This window comes from Lithobates pipiens, unplaced genomic scaffold (genome assembly GCF_037356315.1).
Source record: "Lithobates pipiens isolate NorthernLeopardFrog02 unplaced genomic scaffold, aLitPip1_a1.2 Scaffold_16, whole genome shotgun sequence".
Taxonomy (NCBI): domain Eukaryota; kingdom Metazoa; phylum Chordata; class Amphibia; order Anura; family Ranidae; genus Lithobates; species Lithobates pipiens.
The window spans coordinates 167,708,622-167,727,940 of NW_027507748.1; the positions used below are offsets into that span (position 1 = coordinate 167,708,622).

A 19,319-nucleotide genomic window follows, 5' to 3' on the forward strand; every position below is an offset into this window, starting at 1 on the left:
AAAATTATTCAATAATGTAATCAAATCCAAAAACACAGAAATTTGCTCATTTGCAGAATTGTCGCTGTCATTAGATTTAGTGTTTGATGACGAATTTCAAATCGCTATCGCTCAATTCTGCAAGTGATTCTAATTTATTATCGCTATTTTCTAGTTGGTCTAAAATCACTTTTGACATAAAGGGACCGTTTTTGGTTGCTATGGGCAATCTCCAAATTCCGTGCAGAAAAAACAGTATTTATAATATAAAAGTGCATGCAGGGCACTGGACAGACCACTAGGGACAAAGGGGGTGTGTAATTTTTTTATACAGTACTGTAATCTGTAAGAATACAGTACTGTGTGTGTTTTGTGTGTTTTTACTTTTTTGAATTTGGCGCCGATCTCCGCTCCCGTGCGCCGTAACGTTGCAGGGAACGAAGCTCAGCGGCACTCAGGCACTGTGTGAATCGAGCAGAGGACAGCTCGATCTCACAGCGCGGAGGACATCGCTGGATCCAGGGGACAAGGTGCGTAACTTCTCCCTGTATCCAGCAATGCGATCCCGAGTCTGGCTCGGGGTTACTGCTAATGGTACTGAAATCCCAGCCCGAGCCAGACTGGGGATCACCACCAGGGAGGTTAAGTATCATAAAAAACATACCCCTCAACTGGTTAATGAGCCTGAAGAGTGATTGGAACTATGTGTTTACTGCAAGGAAACAACTGGTAAAAGGATCCACTTAATGGCTCCTACAGGGGGTAGCGCTACCAGGGGCGTAACTATAGGGGGTGCAGCAGTCGCGACCGCAACTGGGCCCTGTGCTGCAGGGGGCCCATGCAGCCCCCTCTACATATGGACAGCAGCAGCATAGGCAGCTAGGGGTACCAGTGCACCATGCACACGGGTGGCTGGAGGTGGAGGGTGGCTAGCAGAGCTCCATGCTCGACTATCACTCTGGCTGCTCTTTAGTTGTACATTCCCGCATGACCTGTGTCCTTGGCTGGCTCCTCAGAGTACCCCTCTCCTGCTCCATGCATTGCCGCTCAGTCTGATGTCTGTTCTCCCCAGCCAGAGTCCGCCCCCCCGAGTCCGGCCCATACTGCACTGTCTACTTCTCCCGGGTAAACAAACTCAGCACACAGATGCAGTGCAGCCCTATGAAAGCCGGCTCCCCAGAGGACACTGCAGGCTTGTCTGCCAGCCCCCCTCCTCCCCCGTCATACACAGATGATGAAAGGTCTTTCTGGGAGATATGCTGATCACCCGTCCAGCACACTGGATGGAGCCCAGGCCAACATGGATGAGTGTGCGGCCTGCAGCTTGGTCATGGTGAGTGAGAGGACCCCATCCCCCACACACCATTACTTCTACCCCCTTCTCACGTGGGGACAGGGACCCCCATCTCCCCTGGGGACAGGGACCCCTTCTCACCTGGGGGCAGTAACTTCATCTGCCCTGGAGAAAAGGACCTCATCTCTTCTGGGGACGGGGACCCCATCCTGCCTAGGGACAGTCCCCCAATGGGTCACCTAAAAATAAAATAATAAAATAATAAAAAAAAACTACTGATGCCAGTGGTGGAACTACAGGGCTCACAAAGGTCATACCTGTGACCACCCCCTGGAGTTCCACCGCCGGACTTGGAGGGAAGGGCCCTGGCTGGGGTTCAGGGGGGCCCTTCATGGTTTCTTGCATCTGGGCCCTGAAGGTTTTAGTTACGCCACTGAGCGCTACATAAGTATACTAGGCAAAATAGAATACGAATTGAAGGGGAAGGGTGGATGTTAACACTACAGATAATAAATAATATAATTTCTATATACAACTCTGATTCGAAAGAAATGGGACACTGTGTAAAATCTACATAAAACTGAATGCAATGATTTGTAAATCTGATACGCCCAGATATTATTTGCAATAGAAAATAGAAAACTCATCAAATGTTTAAATTGTGAAAATTTACCATTTAAAAAAAACAAAAAAGATGATTTTTAAACATGTCTCAAAAAAGTTGGCACATGGTTATGTTTACCATGGTGTAGCATCCCCTCTTCTTTTAATAAACATCTGTAATCGTCTGAGAACTGAGGAGACCAGTTGCTCAAGTTTTGGAAGGGGAATATTGTCTCATTCTTGCGTCATTCTGTATAGGATTCTACTTGCTCAACAGTCCTGGGTATTCTTAGTAATATTTTTTTGTTTCAAGATACACCAAATATTTTCAGTTGGCGAAAGGTCTGGACTGCAGGCAGGCCAGTTAAGCTAAGCAACCTGACCTTTCAACTATGAAGCCATGCTGTTGTTATAGATGCAGTATGCAGTTTAGGATTGTCCTACTGAAATATGCAAGGCCTTTCCTGAAAAATACATTGCCTGGATGGGAGCATAAGTGTCAGGGCTGGGCTCAACCCTTCCTTCTCAGAGCTCTGTGCCCAGCTGTTGGTTAATTGCCAGCACTGTTCATTTCACAGTGACTCACCTTCATTTCCTACTCATCAACTAGCTCTGCTAGCTATTTAAACTGCATGGATCAGATCTTCTGTGCCTTTACCTTGGTCAACATATCCAGACTTTCTCTGCTGTGTTTTCCTGTGAAAGACTTTTGCTTGGCTGACGTCCCTTCTGGTTCCTGATCCGGTTTGCTGCACCCGACTTCGCTGATCTCTGGACTCCTGTTTCTCTGGCTTGTTCTGACTGCCTGTCCTGGTTACCGAACTCTGGCTATGTTTTGACTATGTTTTCTCTGTTTATACCATTTTAACATTTTATTAAATAGTGTGATTTTTACTGCACTTCTGTATCATTCTGATCCATGGTTCCTGACATTATGCTGCTCTAAACCCTGGATATATTTTTCAGCATTGATGGTGCCTTTCTGTATGTGCAAGCTGCCTATTTCATAGGCATGTTTTTTTTGTTTGCATGATAGAGCTTTAACTTTTTGGATGGCATGGTGAACTGTGTTTGAAAACTGTGATTTCTGTAAGTATTCCTGAGCCCATGTAGTGATGTTCATCACAGAATCATGCCTGTTTTTAATGCAGTGCCATCTGAGGGATCGAAGGTTACAGGCATCCAGTATTGCATTTCGGCCTTGTCCTTAGCGCACAGAGATTTCTCCAGATTCTCTGAATCTTTTATATTTCATTCCTTTTATTGTTTTTTGTGTAACACACAAAAGTGATAACCTGTATATGGTCAGATATGACACCGTTAGTCATTCGTACAAAAAAGGAATAACAAGAATAGGGATGAGCCGAACACCCCCCGGTTCGGTTCGCACCAGAACTTGCGAACGACCCCCGCGTTCGTTACGAACGTTAGAACCCCATTGAAGTCTATGGGACTCGAACGTTCGAAATGGAAAGTGCTAATTTTAACGGCTAATATGCAAGATAGTGTCCTAAAAAGGGTTTGGGGACCTGCCTCCTGCCTCAGGGGACATGGGTCACTGCAACAAAAAGTTTTAAAAACGTCCGTTTTGGCGGGAGCACTGATTTTAATGACGATTAAAGTGAAAAAAAAAAAGGTGAAATATTCCTTTAAATATGGTGCCTGGGGGGTGTCTGTAGTATGCCTGTGAAGTGCCACGTGTTTCCCGTGTTTAGAACAGTCCCTGCACAAAATGACATTAAAAGGAAATAACACCATTTAAAACTGCTTGCGGTTTTAATGTTATATCTGGTTCCTGCAATATGGTTGAAAATCATTGAGAAAAATGGCATGGGTAGCCCTCCCTGCCCATTACCAGCCTATTTGGGTCTTGTACGCATATTAAGGGGAACCCCGTACCCATATTAAAAAAAGGAAATGCGTGTGGCCCCCAGGCCCTATATACTCAGAACAGCAGTATACAGGCGGTGCAAACAAGACAGGGACTGTGTAGGTTTGTTGTGTTAAGTTGAATCTGTTTGTAATTTTCAACCGGTACATTTTTAAAGTGTAGCTCCAGTCAAAAAAACTATTTTTAAGCTTTTTGGAAAACATAGGGAAGGGTTATCACCCCTGTATAATTTGTTTTGTCGTCCATCTTTTTTCATCTCACTTGCTGCTGTCTCCTTGCGTTTGCAAGTAGGAGATGTTTGTAAGTTGGATGTTTGAAAGTAGGGGCCTGCCCTATATTATAGCGGTATGTACTGGGTACAGAGCACGCAGACAGCACGCACTATCTCCTAACACTACTGACTGCAAGCTCTATTATTAACCACTTGACCACTGGGCACTTAAACACCCTTAATAACCAATTAGACCAATTTTCAGCTTTCGGTGCCCTCACATTTTGAATGACAATTACTCTGTCATGCAACACTGGACCTATAGGAAATGTTTGTCCTTTTTTCACACAAATAGAGCTTTCTTTTGGTGGTATTTAATCACCTCTCATTTTTTTATTTTTTGTGCTATAAAAGAAAAAAGACCGAAAATTCTGCGAAAAAATGAATTTTTCTTCATTTCTGTTATAAAATTTAGCAGATTAGTCATTTTTTCTTCATAAATTTTGGCCAAAATTCATACTACTACATATCTTTGGTAAAAATAAGTACAAATTGGTGGATATTATTTGGTCTTTGTGAAAGTTATAGAGTCCACAAGCTATGGTGCCAATATCTGAAAATTGATCACACCTGAAGTACTGACGGCCTATTTCCTTTTTTTTTTCCCACAAAATTGTCATATTATCAGGTTATTTTACACACACAGCATATGCATACCACAAATTACACCCCAAAACACATTCTGCTATTACTCCCGAGTAGGGCGATACCACATGTGTGAGACTTTTACACAGCGTGGCCACATACAGAGGCCCAACATGCAGGGAGCGCCATCAGGCGTTCTGGAGCACCCAGGCCAATTCTGACATTTCTCTCCTACATGTAAAAATCATCATTTATTTGCTAGAAAATTACAGAGAACCCCAAAACATTATATATATATTTTTTTTTAGCAAAGACCCTGGAGAATACAATGGTGGTCGTTGCAAATTTTTATCTCACACGGTATTTGCGCAGCAATTTTTCAAACGCGTTTTTTGGGGGGAAAAAACAGTTTTGTGCTTAAAAAACAAACAAAAAAAAACAGTACAGTTAGCCCAATGTTTGCATAAAGTGAAAGATGAAGTTATGCTGAGTAAATAGATATCAAACATGTCACTCTTCAAAATTGCACATGCCTGTGGAATGGCGCCAAACGTCGCTACTTAAAAAATCCCCATAGGCGACGCTTTAATTTTTTTTTTACCTTGTTACATGTTTTGAGTTGCAGAGGAGGTCTAGGACTAGAATTATTGCTCTCGCTCTAACGTTCTCGGCGATACCTCACATGTGTGGTTTGAACACCGTTTTCATATGTGGGCGGGGCTTACGCATGCGTTCGCTTCTGCATGCGAGCACATGGGGACATGGGCGCTTTAATTTTTTTTTTTTTTTTATTGTTCATTTTACTTTATTTATTTTAGTTTGACATTTTTTTCCCCAAAAATATATTTTTGATCACTTTTATTCCTATTACAAGGAATGTAAACATCCCTTGTAATAGGAATATGGGGTGACAGGTCCTCTTTACAGTGAAATCTGGGGGTCAATATGACCCCACATCTCACCTCTAGGCTGGGAAGCCTGAAATAAAAAATAAAAAAAAGATTCTGGCTTTGATCGTACTGGCGAGTTGGTAGAAGCACCGGAGGGCGGTGAGGGGTGGGGGGCGTCTATGGCTGGGTATTTCAGGGTATCACCGAGTATGGCTGGGTATCTCCGAGTATGGCTGGGTATGGCAATTTATGGCAGGGTATTGCAGAGTATTGGGGGGTACTCCAGAGTAATGGCAGGGTACTGCAGAGTAATGGGGGTTACTGCAGAGTAATGGGGGGTACTGCAGAGTAATGGCAGGGTACTGCAGAGTAATGGCAGGGTACTGCACTGCAGAGTAATGGCGGGGTACTGCAGAGTAATGGCGGGTACTGCAGAGTATTGGGGGGTACTGCAGAGTATTGGGGGGTACTGCAGAGTAATGGGGGGTACTGCAGAGTAATGGCAGGGTACTGCAGAGTAATGGGGGGTACTGCAGAGTAATGGCAGGGTACTGCAGAGTAATGGCAGGGTACTGCACTGCAGAGTAATGGCGGGGTACTGCAGAGTAATGGCGGGGTACTGCAGAGTAATGGCAGGGTACTGCAGAGTATGCACTGGTATTGCAGAGTATTGGCAGGGAATTGAGGGGTTAAATTCGGTGAGCAGCGATGTGGGCACTGCAGATGCAGCCCACATCGCTGCTGACACCGATCTCTTTCCCCTCCGCTGTACCGATCGGTACAGAGAGGGGAGGGAGGAACCGGCACCATAACATGACGCCGGTTTGTTTACAAGTGATCACTCCGTCATTTGACGGAGCGATCACGTGGTAAACGGCCGCGACGAGCGGGCGTTTACCGTGATCCGTGATGCGCCGGGTCCTGTGGACCCGGCGGTCACGGATGCTCTCGAGTGCGCGCCCCAGGGGGCGCGCGAGAGCAGAATTCTGGGAGGCCGTTAATTAACGGCCTCTCAGAGTTAAACAACCGCCCTGAAGCCGTTAATCGGCAATGGGCAGTTGTTAAGTGGTTAAAGCTAGATCACTAGCTATATAGGTGAGGTGAATATAGTGGTGTATACTGCGGTCAGGGCACAGACAACAACCACTACACAGCAGCAAGATAGGAAATCAGCCAAAAACGATCGGTGTGTACTGTGTTGAAGGTACACAGTACACCCACTGCTTCAGATGCTAACACACTACATGAGGCCGCCTCAAAGGCGGCCTTATATAGTGTGGGGCGTGCACTACACAGCCTGAGCTATGATTGGCCACAGGCAGGATGCCTGTGGCCAATCATGGCTCTCCTCGCTGCTGGCGCTGCGATTGCCCAAGCATGCGGGGTCACAGTGCATGCTTGGCCAATCATGGGGCAGCAATGCACTGCGCCACCGCAGTGCATTGTGGTCCGCGCGCGCGCCACTCGAATTTTGACGCGAACGGCCCAAACGTTCGGAATTCGCCGAACGGCCGAACAGCCAATGTTCGAGTCGAACGTACGTTCGACTCGAACGCGAAGCTCATCCCTAAACAAGAACATGTCTAGATAAGAAACAGAGCCAAAATACATGGCAATATGACCGTTAGTGAGGGATATCCCTTTAAAATGTAAGAGTATCAATAGTATCCAATGGACATACTGTATATAGGCAGTTCGGTTACATCAAAGTTCACAAGCAAAACTGTTTTCTCAGCATAGTAAAGCTGTACAAGAGATGTTATAGGAAGAAGGGCATAATATTATGTACATACAGTAGATGTCACTTTGCTATCCAGGTCGATATACAACCACAAAGCTCAATCCGAGCTACATCAGAAGCCTAATGCCCCGTACACACGAGAGGACTTATGTCCGACAGACTTCCAAAGGAGTTCCGCCGGAGTTCCGACGGAGTTCTGACAGACTTTTCGGCCGAACGGACTTGGCCACACACGATCACACTAAACTCCGACGGATTCGAACGTGATGACGTACGACCCGACTCGAATAAGGAAGTTCATAGCCAGTAGCCAATAGCTGCCCTAGCGTCGGTTTTAGTCCGTCGGAGTAGCATACACACGAGCGGATTTTTCGAAGGGGACCGGGTCCGGCGGAGTTCCGTCGGGAAAATTTGAAGCATGCTTCATTTCTAAAGTCCGTCAGACTTTTGCGAAGCTAAAGTCCGTTGCAGCCCACACACGATCGGATAGTCTGACGGACTCGGTCTGACGGACTTTGGATGTTGAAAAGTCCGCTCGTGTGTACGGGGCATTAGACTCCATACAGCACATACTGCTGGTCTACTTCCTGGCATGCAAATCTACAGGCAATGTAGATAACCCCATGTGGGGCCGATAATTGTGTCATTTGGGGTGTTTACTATTAAGTAACCCCCTCCTGCCTTTGGGGAAAGTGGATGTTATATTTATAGCTTACACTTTAAATTCATTCATGGAGGACGGTGTCTTGTGTTACCACTCCATTTATAGACCTATCATTGTGCTGGAATGATTTTGACATTTTCAAGCGCTTTCATTCTATGCACTTGGAAGAGCGCGTTTAAAAGAAGTACTACCATACTACCAGTTCCTGCTCTCTACCCCTGATGAAGGTTCTGTAACAACAGTAACTGGAAACGCGTCGGGTGTGGGATATCTATGAGAGTACCAATTGAAGATGTTGTTTTGTTGTAACAATTTTTGGTTGTATATTTTACTGGAGACATTGAATGTCTATGTGTCTCTTTTTTATTACTTTGTATATTATAAATAAATCTATGTTTTAGCTGTACTTTGATGGTGTCGGTGGTCTATTAAAGTCCCACCCAAGGAGGTTTAAGGCTATTGACTTTTTTTCTATTCATGGTTATTCCTGATAACTGCAAAAAGATGGTCAGAAGTTTTAAAAGGTTAGGTAATGTCATATGGGGAGAAGTTATATACATTAAGACATTTTTACAACAATCCAGTAAAAACTTGCCTACCTCAATGTTTCAAATAAAGAGAGGAGCTAGCAGCTTTCAAAATGGAGGAGAAGTATGAAGAAACACTTCAAGGTGTCCTCGCCTCGTTTTTGGTACAAAAATTTTCGCGCCCGATGAGGTGGAGAGGGATAAGAGGATCGCTTAGCTCAGTCTTAATGGCTGGTCCACCAGAGAGGGAGTCTGTTTGCTAGTAGGTAATAATAATATTTTTTATTATGGCTTGATACCATCATTGTAAAACCTTTGGTCTAGATATTTATTTTATTTAAATTATTTTTTTCGTTTTAATTCCAGAAGGGGACTTTGGTATTTATATACCCTGAGGTTCCCCTCCTTTGCATTATTTTTTAATTCCTGGATGTTGTATATTCAGGTAATCAATCATCAGTCTTGTCCTATATAGGACTTTTTTATGGTAATTTGACTCTTGGCTTGTTGTGGTTAAATGGTTCCTACTTTGTTTTTAACCACTTCCCGCCCGCGCTATAGCCGAAAGACGGCTATAGAGTAGAGTGGGCTGTGTCCGTGTCTGCTCTGCATATGCACAGACCTGTCACCCCCCCCCCCCGCTCCACTGATTGTGGCCCGCCACCGGTTACCAAGTCACTTAAGTGGCCCTCGCTTTTAAAAAGGTTGGACATCCCTGTTCTAGATTTTAAGCTCTAACAACAGGGCCCTCTGATTCCTCCTGTATTGAATTGTAATGTAACTGTATGGTCTACCCTCATGTTGTAAAGAGCTGTGCAAACTGTTGGCACCATAAATCCTGAATAATAATATCATCGCTGACCAGTGTGTCCTGGTGGGGGGGGGGGGGGCAATCCTCCTGTCAGAACACAATAGCATAGTGGGGGAGATCGCTGTACTAACACATAGCTCCCAACTGTCCTTGATTTGGAGGGACTGTCCCCAATTTGGAGCAATGTGCCTCTGTCCCTCATTCCTCCTCATTTATCCCTCATTTTGGTCTGATCTATATAGATGTATATAAAATGCACTCAAAAAGTGTTTTCCAGTGCTAAACCTTTCATCTGATTTCTAATTTGCTGCATTTGTAAATTCCAAAAGCCAATATAAAGGAATGGTAGTGGTAAAAAAAAACAATCTTGTCTTTTTTTGTATAATTCTCCTGTAAGGGGGCGTGGCAAGGGGTGTGTCCTATGCCTACATACTTTTGCTGATAGGTGTCCCTCATTCAAGTTGGGAGGTAGGATATAGTTGTGTAGCAGTCATAACCCGATGCAGGGCGGCCTTGACTTAATGGGCTTACTGGTTACCTTCTCTTGGCCTGCTCTTCTGCGTCTAGGGGTTCCCAGGGTTGATACCCAACGACTTGTACACCAACACAGATAAAGTCCTTTCAGAAGGTTTTATTCTGCAGTAGAACTTTCACAAAACACAGTCTCTTTGGGAACAGAGGGCACGGGTGAAGAACTCAGGTACCTTGAACTGCAGGTTTAACAAAGTCTCTACTTCCACCCAGAGAGTAGCCACTCGCAGCTGGGTACTTCAAAGCTGAACAGACCTCTAGCCAGAGGTCATGGCAGTCAGCATGCTGACTCAAACTTGAACAATCAACCGAAGATAGACAGGAACCTTTCTCCAACTGTACCTGGAACATTTCCCACTTCCTTTGATGTACTGTAAAAGTGTGGACTCGTCAATGTCCTTCCCAACTCAGTAACCAGGCACTTCTCAGGATGCCACTTGTCGGCCCTCCTCCGAAGAGTCCTCCCCGGTCACTTCCACGAGCTGTGGTGCCCCTCCAAGCCGAGAGCACACCCGGACACTCTGAATCCTCCCTCAGTTATGCCCCGTACACACGAGAGGACTTATGTCCGACAGACTTCCAAAGGAGTTCCGCCGGAGTTCCGACGGAGTTCTGACAGACTTTTCGGCCGAACGGACTTGGCCACACACGATCACACTAAACTCCGACGGATTCGAACGTGATGACGTACGACCCGACTCGAATAAGGAAGTTCATAGCCAGTAGCCAATAGCTGCCCTAGCGTCGGTTTTAGTCCGTCGGAGTAGCATACACACGAGCGGAGTTTTCGAAGGGGACCGGGTCCGGCGGAGTTCCGTCGGGAAAATTTGAAGCATGCTTCATTTCTAAAGTCCGTCAGACTTTTGCGAAGCTAAAGTCCGTTGCAGCCCACACACGATCGGATAGTCTGACGGACTCGGTCTGACGGACTTTGGATGTTGAAAAGTCCGCTCGTGTGTACGGGGCATTACAGCGCCTTGGACCAGCAGGTTCCGATACTCGGGAACAGATGGATCCCTACCCCAGACCAGTCGGGTCTAACAGGGGCCACTCACAGGAACATGTTGCGGGATGTCAAACACCGGGACCCCTCGTGGGGCTACCCCGGTCCTGGAACCAGAACAGACCACACGGGTCTTACGAACAACTCCGGAACCCCGAACACGTGACCCACACCTGCTTAAGTACCCCCTCCCAGACTCCTCAGCGGGCCCGGCACTCCCTCTGATTGGCTCCGAGAGGGCCATACCAAAACATCCAACCAAGCCTGGTGCTCGCCTGTCATGTGTACCTCACCACTCACATGACCAGGCAGAACATCAATCATGGCCTGACCAGACTGGTGTTAAGGCTTACCTACACAATTAACCCTCTGTAGTACTGTAAGGTCCTGAGGCAAAAACTAAATTTACAAAGTATGTGACATTTGATCCCAAATGTCATCCGCTACAGTTGTATATAAAATGCACTATTTACCTTTCATCCTAATTCCAAATTGCTGCATTTGTAAATGTAAAAAGCCAGAATCAGGGAATGGAAGTGGTATTAAAAAAAAAAAAAAAAAAAAAAAAAAAAAGCACTTGTGGGTTATCGTTTTTTTTTTTTTATATATATACTTGTCTTTTAATGGGGGTGGCAGGGGTGTGTCCTATGCCTACATACTTTTACTTATAGTTGTCCCTCATTCCCATCTCAGAAAGTTGGGAGGTATGCCAACATCGCCTGTGTACAGCAATGGCAGTTTTTTTTATGTTCAGCCAGCTGAGTTGAACGAAAAATAAGAACTTATAGTGTGTAACAGGCTTTAGAGTCACATGTAATTTATAATGTCAATACATAACAAATGGTTTGTGTTGTATTTAGATTAGTGTCATTACTAGTAGATAGCTCCTTTAACTTGAAGCTGTCTTTAAGCCGCGCATGCGCTTTACCACACACACGGCGCGTGCCCGAGAACTCTGGAACGCGCACGTGCGCTGAGAGCGAAAGAACGCTTCGCTTTTGATTGGAGAATGGCTTTTTCCTGCATTCCCTGATTGGTCTGCAGGGTCGCGCCAGTTTGATTGCAGCTGTGTGTGTCCGGGTTGTGGCAGTTTTGGCGCCAGGAGGATTCCGTCAGCTCTCGGTAGTCCAGTCCTGAGAACATGGCTCCTGTGTCCAACGGAGACAGCCCGCAACACGGTAACCGGGAGGGAGGCGGGGTGATATATGAAGGAGCATGCATTTCACCTCAATAAATGACATCTGTGTTTCCTCTAGTCCATGGCGAGCTTTTCTATGTAACGTATACACTGAAGTCCCTTTGGGGTTGTTACTTTATTAGGGCTGCGCCCGTGGAAGGGATTTGTGTGTTCTGGGTAGGACACCTGTGCTGTGCCCTGTACATCACCCACACCTGGGACAGGAAGTGACATACAGCCAATCACAGCTCACTTCCCAGTGCTGATGGGAGTGATTGTGCCCATGTGTTGCCTTGGCACAGTGTGTGGGTATTGACCTCCAGCATTAATGAGAGATCTGCAGACTGAGGGAAGCAATCTGACACATTGCTGTGTGTGAGGTATAAGGAGCCATTCCCACATCATGGTGTGTTGCATTAACATTGGCATGGAAAGTTGTAATTTTACACACGCATGCGCAACAGGTGTGTGTTTTTTTTTTTTTTTTTTTTTGCAGCACAAGTCGCTTTAAAGCAGTATTAAAGTGTTACTAAACCCAGCACCCTGCATTCACTATATCCGGTCTCACACAGAACATAGAAATGCAATTATTTTAGAAAATTATAAACTGCTAGGATACTTTTTCTCACAAGCTAGTCTTATGAATCCGATCAGTGGTTAGCCATTTAAAGCGGAGTTCCTCTTAAAGCGGTAGTAAACCCGCAATTTTTTTTTTTTTTTAAACCTGCAAAGCAAAAGGCATAATTAGCTAGTATGCACCGCATACTAGCTCATTATGAAATACTTACCTTAGAACGAGGCCCTGACATCTGGCCCGATCCACGCCGAGGGAGCTGAGATGTTCCCTCTGCGTTTCTTCCGGGTATCGCGGCTCCGGTGCTGTGAGTGGCCGGAGCCGCGATATCGTCACTCCCGCGCATGCGCGCGCGAGATTTCATTCCGGCCGGCCACTGCCGGATTTTCAGGCCGGGAATCCCCTTGTGCGCATGCGCCGCTGCAGTCAGCGGCGCATACCGAGGGAAATATCTCCTAAACCGTACAGGTTTAGGAGATATTTTTTTACCTACAGGTAAGCCTTATTATAGGCTTTCCTGTAGGTAAAAGTTAAAAATTCGAGTATACAACCACTTTAAGGAAAAAATAAAATAAGTCAACAGCTACAAATACTGCAGTTGCCGACTTTTATTAGTCAGACACTTACCTGTCCCAGGTCCAGCGATGCAGGGGAATGAAGCGCCGCTGTGACGGCATTATCACTGTGGGCGCCCGGCTGCACACCCAGGCACGCGCGAGTCATGACTGGCCGGGCGATGACCTGGGACCTGTCCCAGATGATTGCCGAGAAGGAGAACACAGCTGGGCACGCACGCACGAGCCGTGATTGGCCGGCCATCTGGGACCTGTGACGTGTCCCAGATGATTGCCGAGAGGGGGAGAGGTGATCTTCCTTGTGGTGCGCCAGGGAGGAAGTGGGAGCTGGCATCCTCTAAAGAAAGGGTATCCGTGCCCCCCCCCAAAAAAAATGACATGCCAAATGTGACATAGCAGGGGGTCACCTTCCCTTAAAGTGAAAGTTCCATTTTTGGGTGAAACTCCGCTTTAACTACTTGAAGACTGAGCCACTTTCTGAGATTTGGTGTTAAATAGTTTTGTTTGTTCTTCCCTTTTTATTTTATTTTTTTCTAGAAAATTACTTGGAACCCCCCCCAAAAAAAAAAAATACACAACCTAGAGAATAAAATGGCGGTTGTTGCAATACTTTGTCATGTTGTATTTACTCGGTGGTCTTACAAGCAAACTCTTTTGGAAAAATTACACTTTTTTTGAATTTAGAAAAATAAGACAACTGTAAAGTTAGCCCAGATCTTTCAAAAAAAATAAAAAAAAGTTATGCCGAGTAACGTAATAACCTGTCACGCTTCAAAATTGCGCCCGCTAGTGGACAAACATTTACCCTTAATCTCCATAGGCGATGTTTAAAAAATTCTGCAGGTTGTGTGTTTTGAGTTAGAGGACGTCAAGGGCTAGAATTATTGCTCTAACGATCTCGGGGATACCTCACATGTGTGGTTTGAACACCGTTTTCATGTGCAGGCGCTGTTCACGTATGTGTTTGCTTCTGCAAGCAGTTTTTTTATTTTACCGCTTTTATTTTTACACTGTTCTTTAAAAAAAAAAAGTCACCTTTATTCCTATTAGAAGGAATGTAAACATCCCTTGTAATAGAAAAAAAAAAGGCATGACAGGACCTCCTTGAATATGAGATCTGGGGTCAAAAAGACCTCAGATCTCATATTTATACTAAAATGCATAAAAAAAAAAACTTTAAGAGTTTTATGGGCGGAAGTGACGCTTTGACGTCACTTCCGCCATGCAATGGTATGGAGACGGGTGGGGACCATCTTCCCCCTCACTAGTCTCCACACCTAGTAGGCGAAAGGACCCGCCGGTAAGCGGAGGAGGGAAGGGGGCCCTCTCCCGCCGCCGATAAGTGATCTTGTGACGAATTTGCTGTAGAGACACTTTTATCTGAAAGCGGACCTTCTGCAGAAGAGGAGGATATCGGGGTAATGTCAGCTAGCTGCTGCCATAATGATATCCCTCTTCAAAGTGCTGACGTATAACAACGGCGGGCGGTCCGTAAGTGGATAAAGCGGTTGTAAATCCCGCTTGGTCATTTTTACGTACAGGTAAGACTATAATGGGGCTTACCTGTAGGTAAAATGAATATCTCCTAAACCTGTACCATTTTAGGAGATATTCAGCCAATGACATCACTGGCGCATGCGTTCTGATGGTTCGGTGTTCTCCATGAATTGGCTATTTTGACAGATCTCCAGTCATGTCACTTCCGGTTCCTGTAAACATCAGTATTTGGAGATTTCAACAAGTTGCTATTTTGACACAACACCCGGCAACCGTACACAAACTGTTGGCTGTTTTGACAGAACAGCAGGTAAGGAGAAAAAAAAAAAGTTGTTGTGTTGCCGCCTCGGACGCCCATTTTGTTAGTGTCAGGCGGACTAAATGGCTGATCATGATATCGTATACCGGAGTGTATATGATTGCCGGGTGTTGTGTCGAAACAGCAACTTGTCAATCTCCACTTACTGAGGGTTTACACAGTAACCAGAAGTGTTGTGATTGGAGAACTCAACGAATTGGCTATTTTGACGTTACATTGGCGTACCTTGCCAGAACTTTGTGCCGGAACCGAGTTCTTCCACAGGAGTGACATCATTGTTGCTCCGGCCAATCACATAGCCAGAGCACACGAACCTGGAAGAAAGACACGGGAAACATATCGGTCCTCTCAGCGATGACATTACAGTACTTTTCCATCGTAGACAACTATTTTCATTATCGATCATATCGATTAATCATTTCAGCCCTAGTTTTCATGTATTTGGGGAATGTGACTGATTTCTGTTACACACTAAGACCCCCTTCAAGCTGGGGCGTTTTTCAGGTGCTTTAGCTTAAAAAAAAATAAAAGTGCTTTCACACTGAGGTGTTGCGCTGTCACGGTGTCAAAAAAAATCCTGCAAGCAGCTTCTTTGCAGTGCTTTTAGAGCGGTGAATACCATTCCTAAAGTGCCCCTTCCCATTGAAATAAATGGGAAGCGCCTGCAAAGCACTTTTGGCAGTGGTGCTTTTAACCCTTTATTTGGCCACTAGCACTTGGGCTTTCACATTGGGATTACAGATGAGGCTTCTTTCAAGCGCTTTACAGGCGCTTTTTATTTTTTTTTAACGCTAATGCACCTGGAAAAACGCCCCAGTGTGAAAGGGGGCTTAATATGGGTGCAACATGAAACATGGTTAGAAAGATAAACCAGGTCAAAGTAAATCTTACGCCAAAACGTTGCTGCTTGGGCTTAGTTTTGGATATAATGGGGAAAGGTTAGAACCTCTGTCAATGTTTTTTTTATGCTATCTACATTGTTGCTGAGGAAAATTAACCCTCAGTTTGTTTTGGTTATCATTGTCATGGGAAAAGGAGGTGTAGGGAAATCTACCATTGGGGACATCTGTTGCCATGACAACTAAGTGTTGATTTTGTGTAAATGATAGTGTTGTGCTGTGTGAGTGTGCAAATGGTGCCAGAAGACTGAATAATTATAAAATACCATATGAAAATTAACATAGGCAAAACTTGCTAGAAACAAATGATTGGATATTTGTAAGTGATTTAAAAACGAATAACAAAATGTGACTTAAATCAAACCAATATAAAACAAATAAGACACAATGATGAAAGTCCAGTGTGCACAACTGAATATGCAGTGAAAAAACTGCAATCCAAATAAATGGAAGATGATAGTCCAACGATTAAAGTGTGATCCAAAAAGTTTTTACTACAATAGTCTAAAAGATTTTCTACATTAATAATGAATCCCTCCACCGTGAAACAGCAAAACTGGTGCCTAGTAGAGCTGCACGATTCTGGCCAAAATGGGAATCATGATTTTTTTTGCTTAGAATAAAAAGATCACGATTCTTGCAATGTAAAATCTTCCACACGATACCAAAAAAAATGCATTTGAAAGACCGCTGCGCAAATACAATGTGACATAAAATATTGCAACAGCCACCTTTTTATTCTCTAGGGTGTCTACTAAAACAATATGTTTGGGGGTTCTAAGTAATTTTCTAGCAAAAAAAATGATTTTAACTTGAAACCAACAAATGCCAGAAAAAGGTTTAGTGTAGGTTTAATTTTCAGTATCGGTTTTCAGCACCAAAAAATCCATTCGGTGAAGAAATTGGTTAAACTTTTTTCACTTAGTCTATTCCATTGAGATATTGTTACAATGTTTATACTTAAGTTCAACTGATAAAGGTTTTGATTCTTGGCAGACTGCCCAGTATTTCTCTTCCTTTCTTTTGAGCCCTGTGGCTTCAAAAGAGCAGAGAGAATTCTTTGCATAGAAAGAATCTGGAAACACTTTAGTCAAGATCGCAATTTCTTGACGGTTAATTGTGCAGCTCTAGTGCCTAGCCAATCTTTTAATAGTGGCACCTCCTATGTGTACAAGCCTCTTGCCTTACTGCTGTAAGGTTTGCAGCATAAATTAGTCACGGGTAGTAATCAAATGATTGAACCTTCTTTCGATTGTGATCTTAGTATGTGGGGTTTAACTATAGAAGAGAAGACAGCCCATAGCGTGATCCCATCTAGGAGGGTTTATTGTGACAAGATAAATGAACTCCTTTAAAAAAAAAAAAAAAATCATAACCGGCAACAATCCATGAGTGCTGAGCTTGTATGCTTCTGCCCAATCCTGGTAGTATTTAATGTCCCAATCCATCCACTAGTAACCTCGGTATATGGGGTTTAAGAATTCCCATAGCGTAATCCCCTTGGGAGATTTTGACAAACAAGGTAAAATAAAACTCCACTTTTTAAAAATCAGAGAAACAGCAGCAATCCACGAGCGCCGACCTTGTATACTTCTGTCAGTTCCTGGTGATACCTATTGCTCCAATCCTGATGTATAGTCACTCACATCACCTGACTTCATCATCTGACACTATCATTTACACATTCACAAATTTTTCTCTCTAGGATCAGTTCACCAAGTGTTTGCTGCAGTGTATCACAGTCCTTTCTTTTGACAGCGTGGGAGTTACTTATATATTCTAAGTGTTGATTTCCCTTTACATTGGAGCGATTTGCCCTACTCCTCGTGTGTCAGGGGAAGAAAGGGTAAGGAAAGAGAAAATCTTAACAGCACACAGAGGGCAAAATAAAAACTGAACCCCATCATTCTTCTGTATTCTATGACTGGGGAGTATAGATGTTTGTGTGTCACACTTCATAGATCCCCCCCTTTTTTATTTTATTTATTTTTTTAATATGACTTGTATCATCTGCTGTTTGTAAAGTTCTAGTTTCCTTTCCTCTTGATTTTCGATTGCATGTTATATTCTGTTTGTGTATTTTGGTTTCAGACATGGAGGGTTCGGGCAGTTTTGCAGCTTCGCGTTCACGACGTGAGAAAACTGAAAAGAAGGGCCGTAAGGAAGCCTTGGAGATGTTGAGAAAAGTAAAAGCTGGCGGAAAAGTGAAGTATGAAGTAAGTAAACTCCAGTCTTTTAATTTTTACATTGTAACATAAGATTTTTGGTATTTTATTGTTTTACCCTTTGACTGCAAAAGTCATGGCAGTCAAAACAAGCTTACATCTGCTGTAAGAAAAGCAGGCTTATCTTAAAGTGGATGTAAATTCTAAATAGTTTTTTAATTAAGGCTTTGTACCTTGTACAGTATAGGATTTCATGTTCTGTCTTGCCACGAAGAGTTAATCCAACGGTCCGACATATGGCCATTTCTCCCCCTTGCTGTGAGTGACAGGTGGTGTACATATCTCTTGCACGAGTGTGACAGGCATTCTGTGTACTTCCCACCCCCCCCCCCCCCCCCCCTTTCTTCTCCAGCTCTCCCAGGATACGCTGCTCCACACCTCAGCATGATTGGGCATGCTGAAGCCATGTGGTGACTTTCCTGGGTTTTGACTGGCTGGTTCTTATCATGGTGTGTGATCCACAGATCAGTGTGAGAAGAAGAAATGCATGCATAGTACAGTCTTCTCACAGGATGGCCAGCAGAACACCCACAGACAACCAATCTGTTTTAGGGGAGATGTTTCTACTCAGCTGGGCAGAGGAGAAGTTTCAGTGTGTGTGTGTGTGTGTGTGTGTCTGAGGTCCTTTTGATCACAGTTGCAGCATTAATTTTAATCACCAGGATGTGTTGAGGGAGGGGTGAATGTCTCACTTTACATCGAATACACCCAGTAAGGCTGAATGAGCTCAAAGCTTACAGCCTACCCAGGTCACCTGACTGCTCCTCTGCATTTTGTTTTGAGGGCATATTAAACTTGGATTGGGATGGGAAACTCATGTTCATCCGGGTGGTCAAACATTGGAACATGGGGATATATATATATATATATATATATATATATATATATATATATATATATATATATATATATATATATATATATATATATATATATATATATATATATATATATATATATATATATATATATTTTCATGTATTCCTCTCTTCTGAGTATTGCTCCATACTCCTCCCGCACATTGATTACTATCTTTCTTTCTCCAGACTAGCACTGTAGGCCTGACAGGCCTAAAGCAAATGCCCTTCACAGGCAGGGACTGCGGGCCCCTATAGTGTAGAAAAAAGAAAATGGTAAGTTCTGGTACTAGCTGTCCCACATGTAGCTACTGATCCCAGTCAGCCCTTTTCGGGCCCTGCCGGCTCTCCTGGCTCCACTGCCCATGACCCCACAGTCCTCCCCTGGTTTTGCATCCATCTCTGA

The 19,319-nt window shown here is 44.1% G+C and overlaps 1 protein-coding gene across 1 annotated transcript in view; it reads left to right on the plus strand.

Moving 5' to 3' along the window:
• Window positions 1-11,802: 11,802 nt before the first annotated feature.
• The window catches only part of POLA1 (DNA polymerase alpha 1, catalytic subunit), a 539,463-nt gene continuing 531,946 nt past the window's right edge, over window positions 11,803-19,319 (plus strand). Inside the window, exons 1-2 of the mRNA XM_077480771.1 lie at window positions 11,803-11,968; window positions 17,923-18,047. Of these exons, the coding sequence (XP_077336897.1) occupies window positions 11,932-11,968; window positions 17,923-18,047 (162 nt within the window). The 5' untranslated portion in view covers window positions 11,803-11,931. The remainder of the gene's footprint in view (window positions 11,969-17,922; window positions 18,048-19,319) is intronic.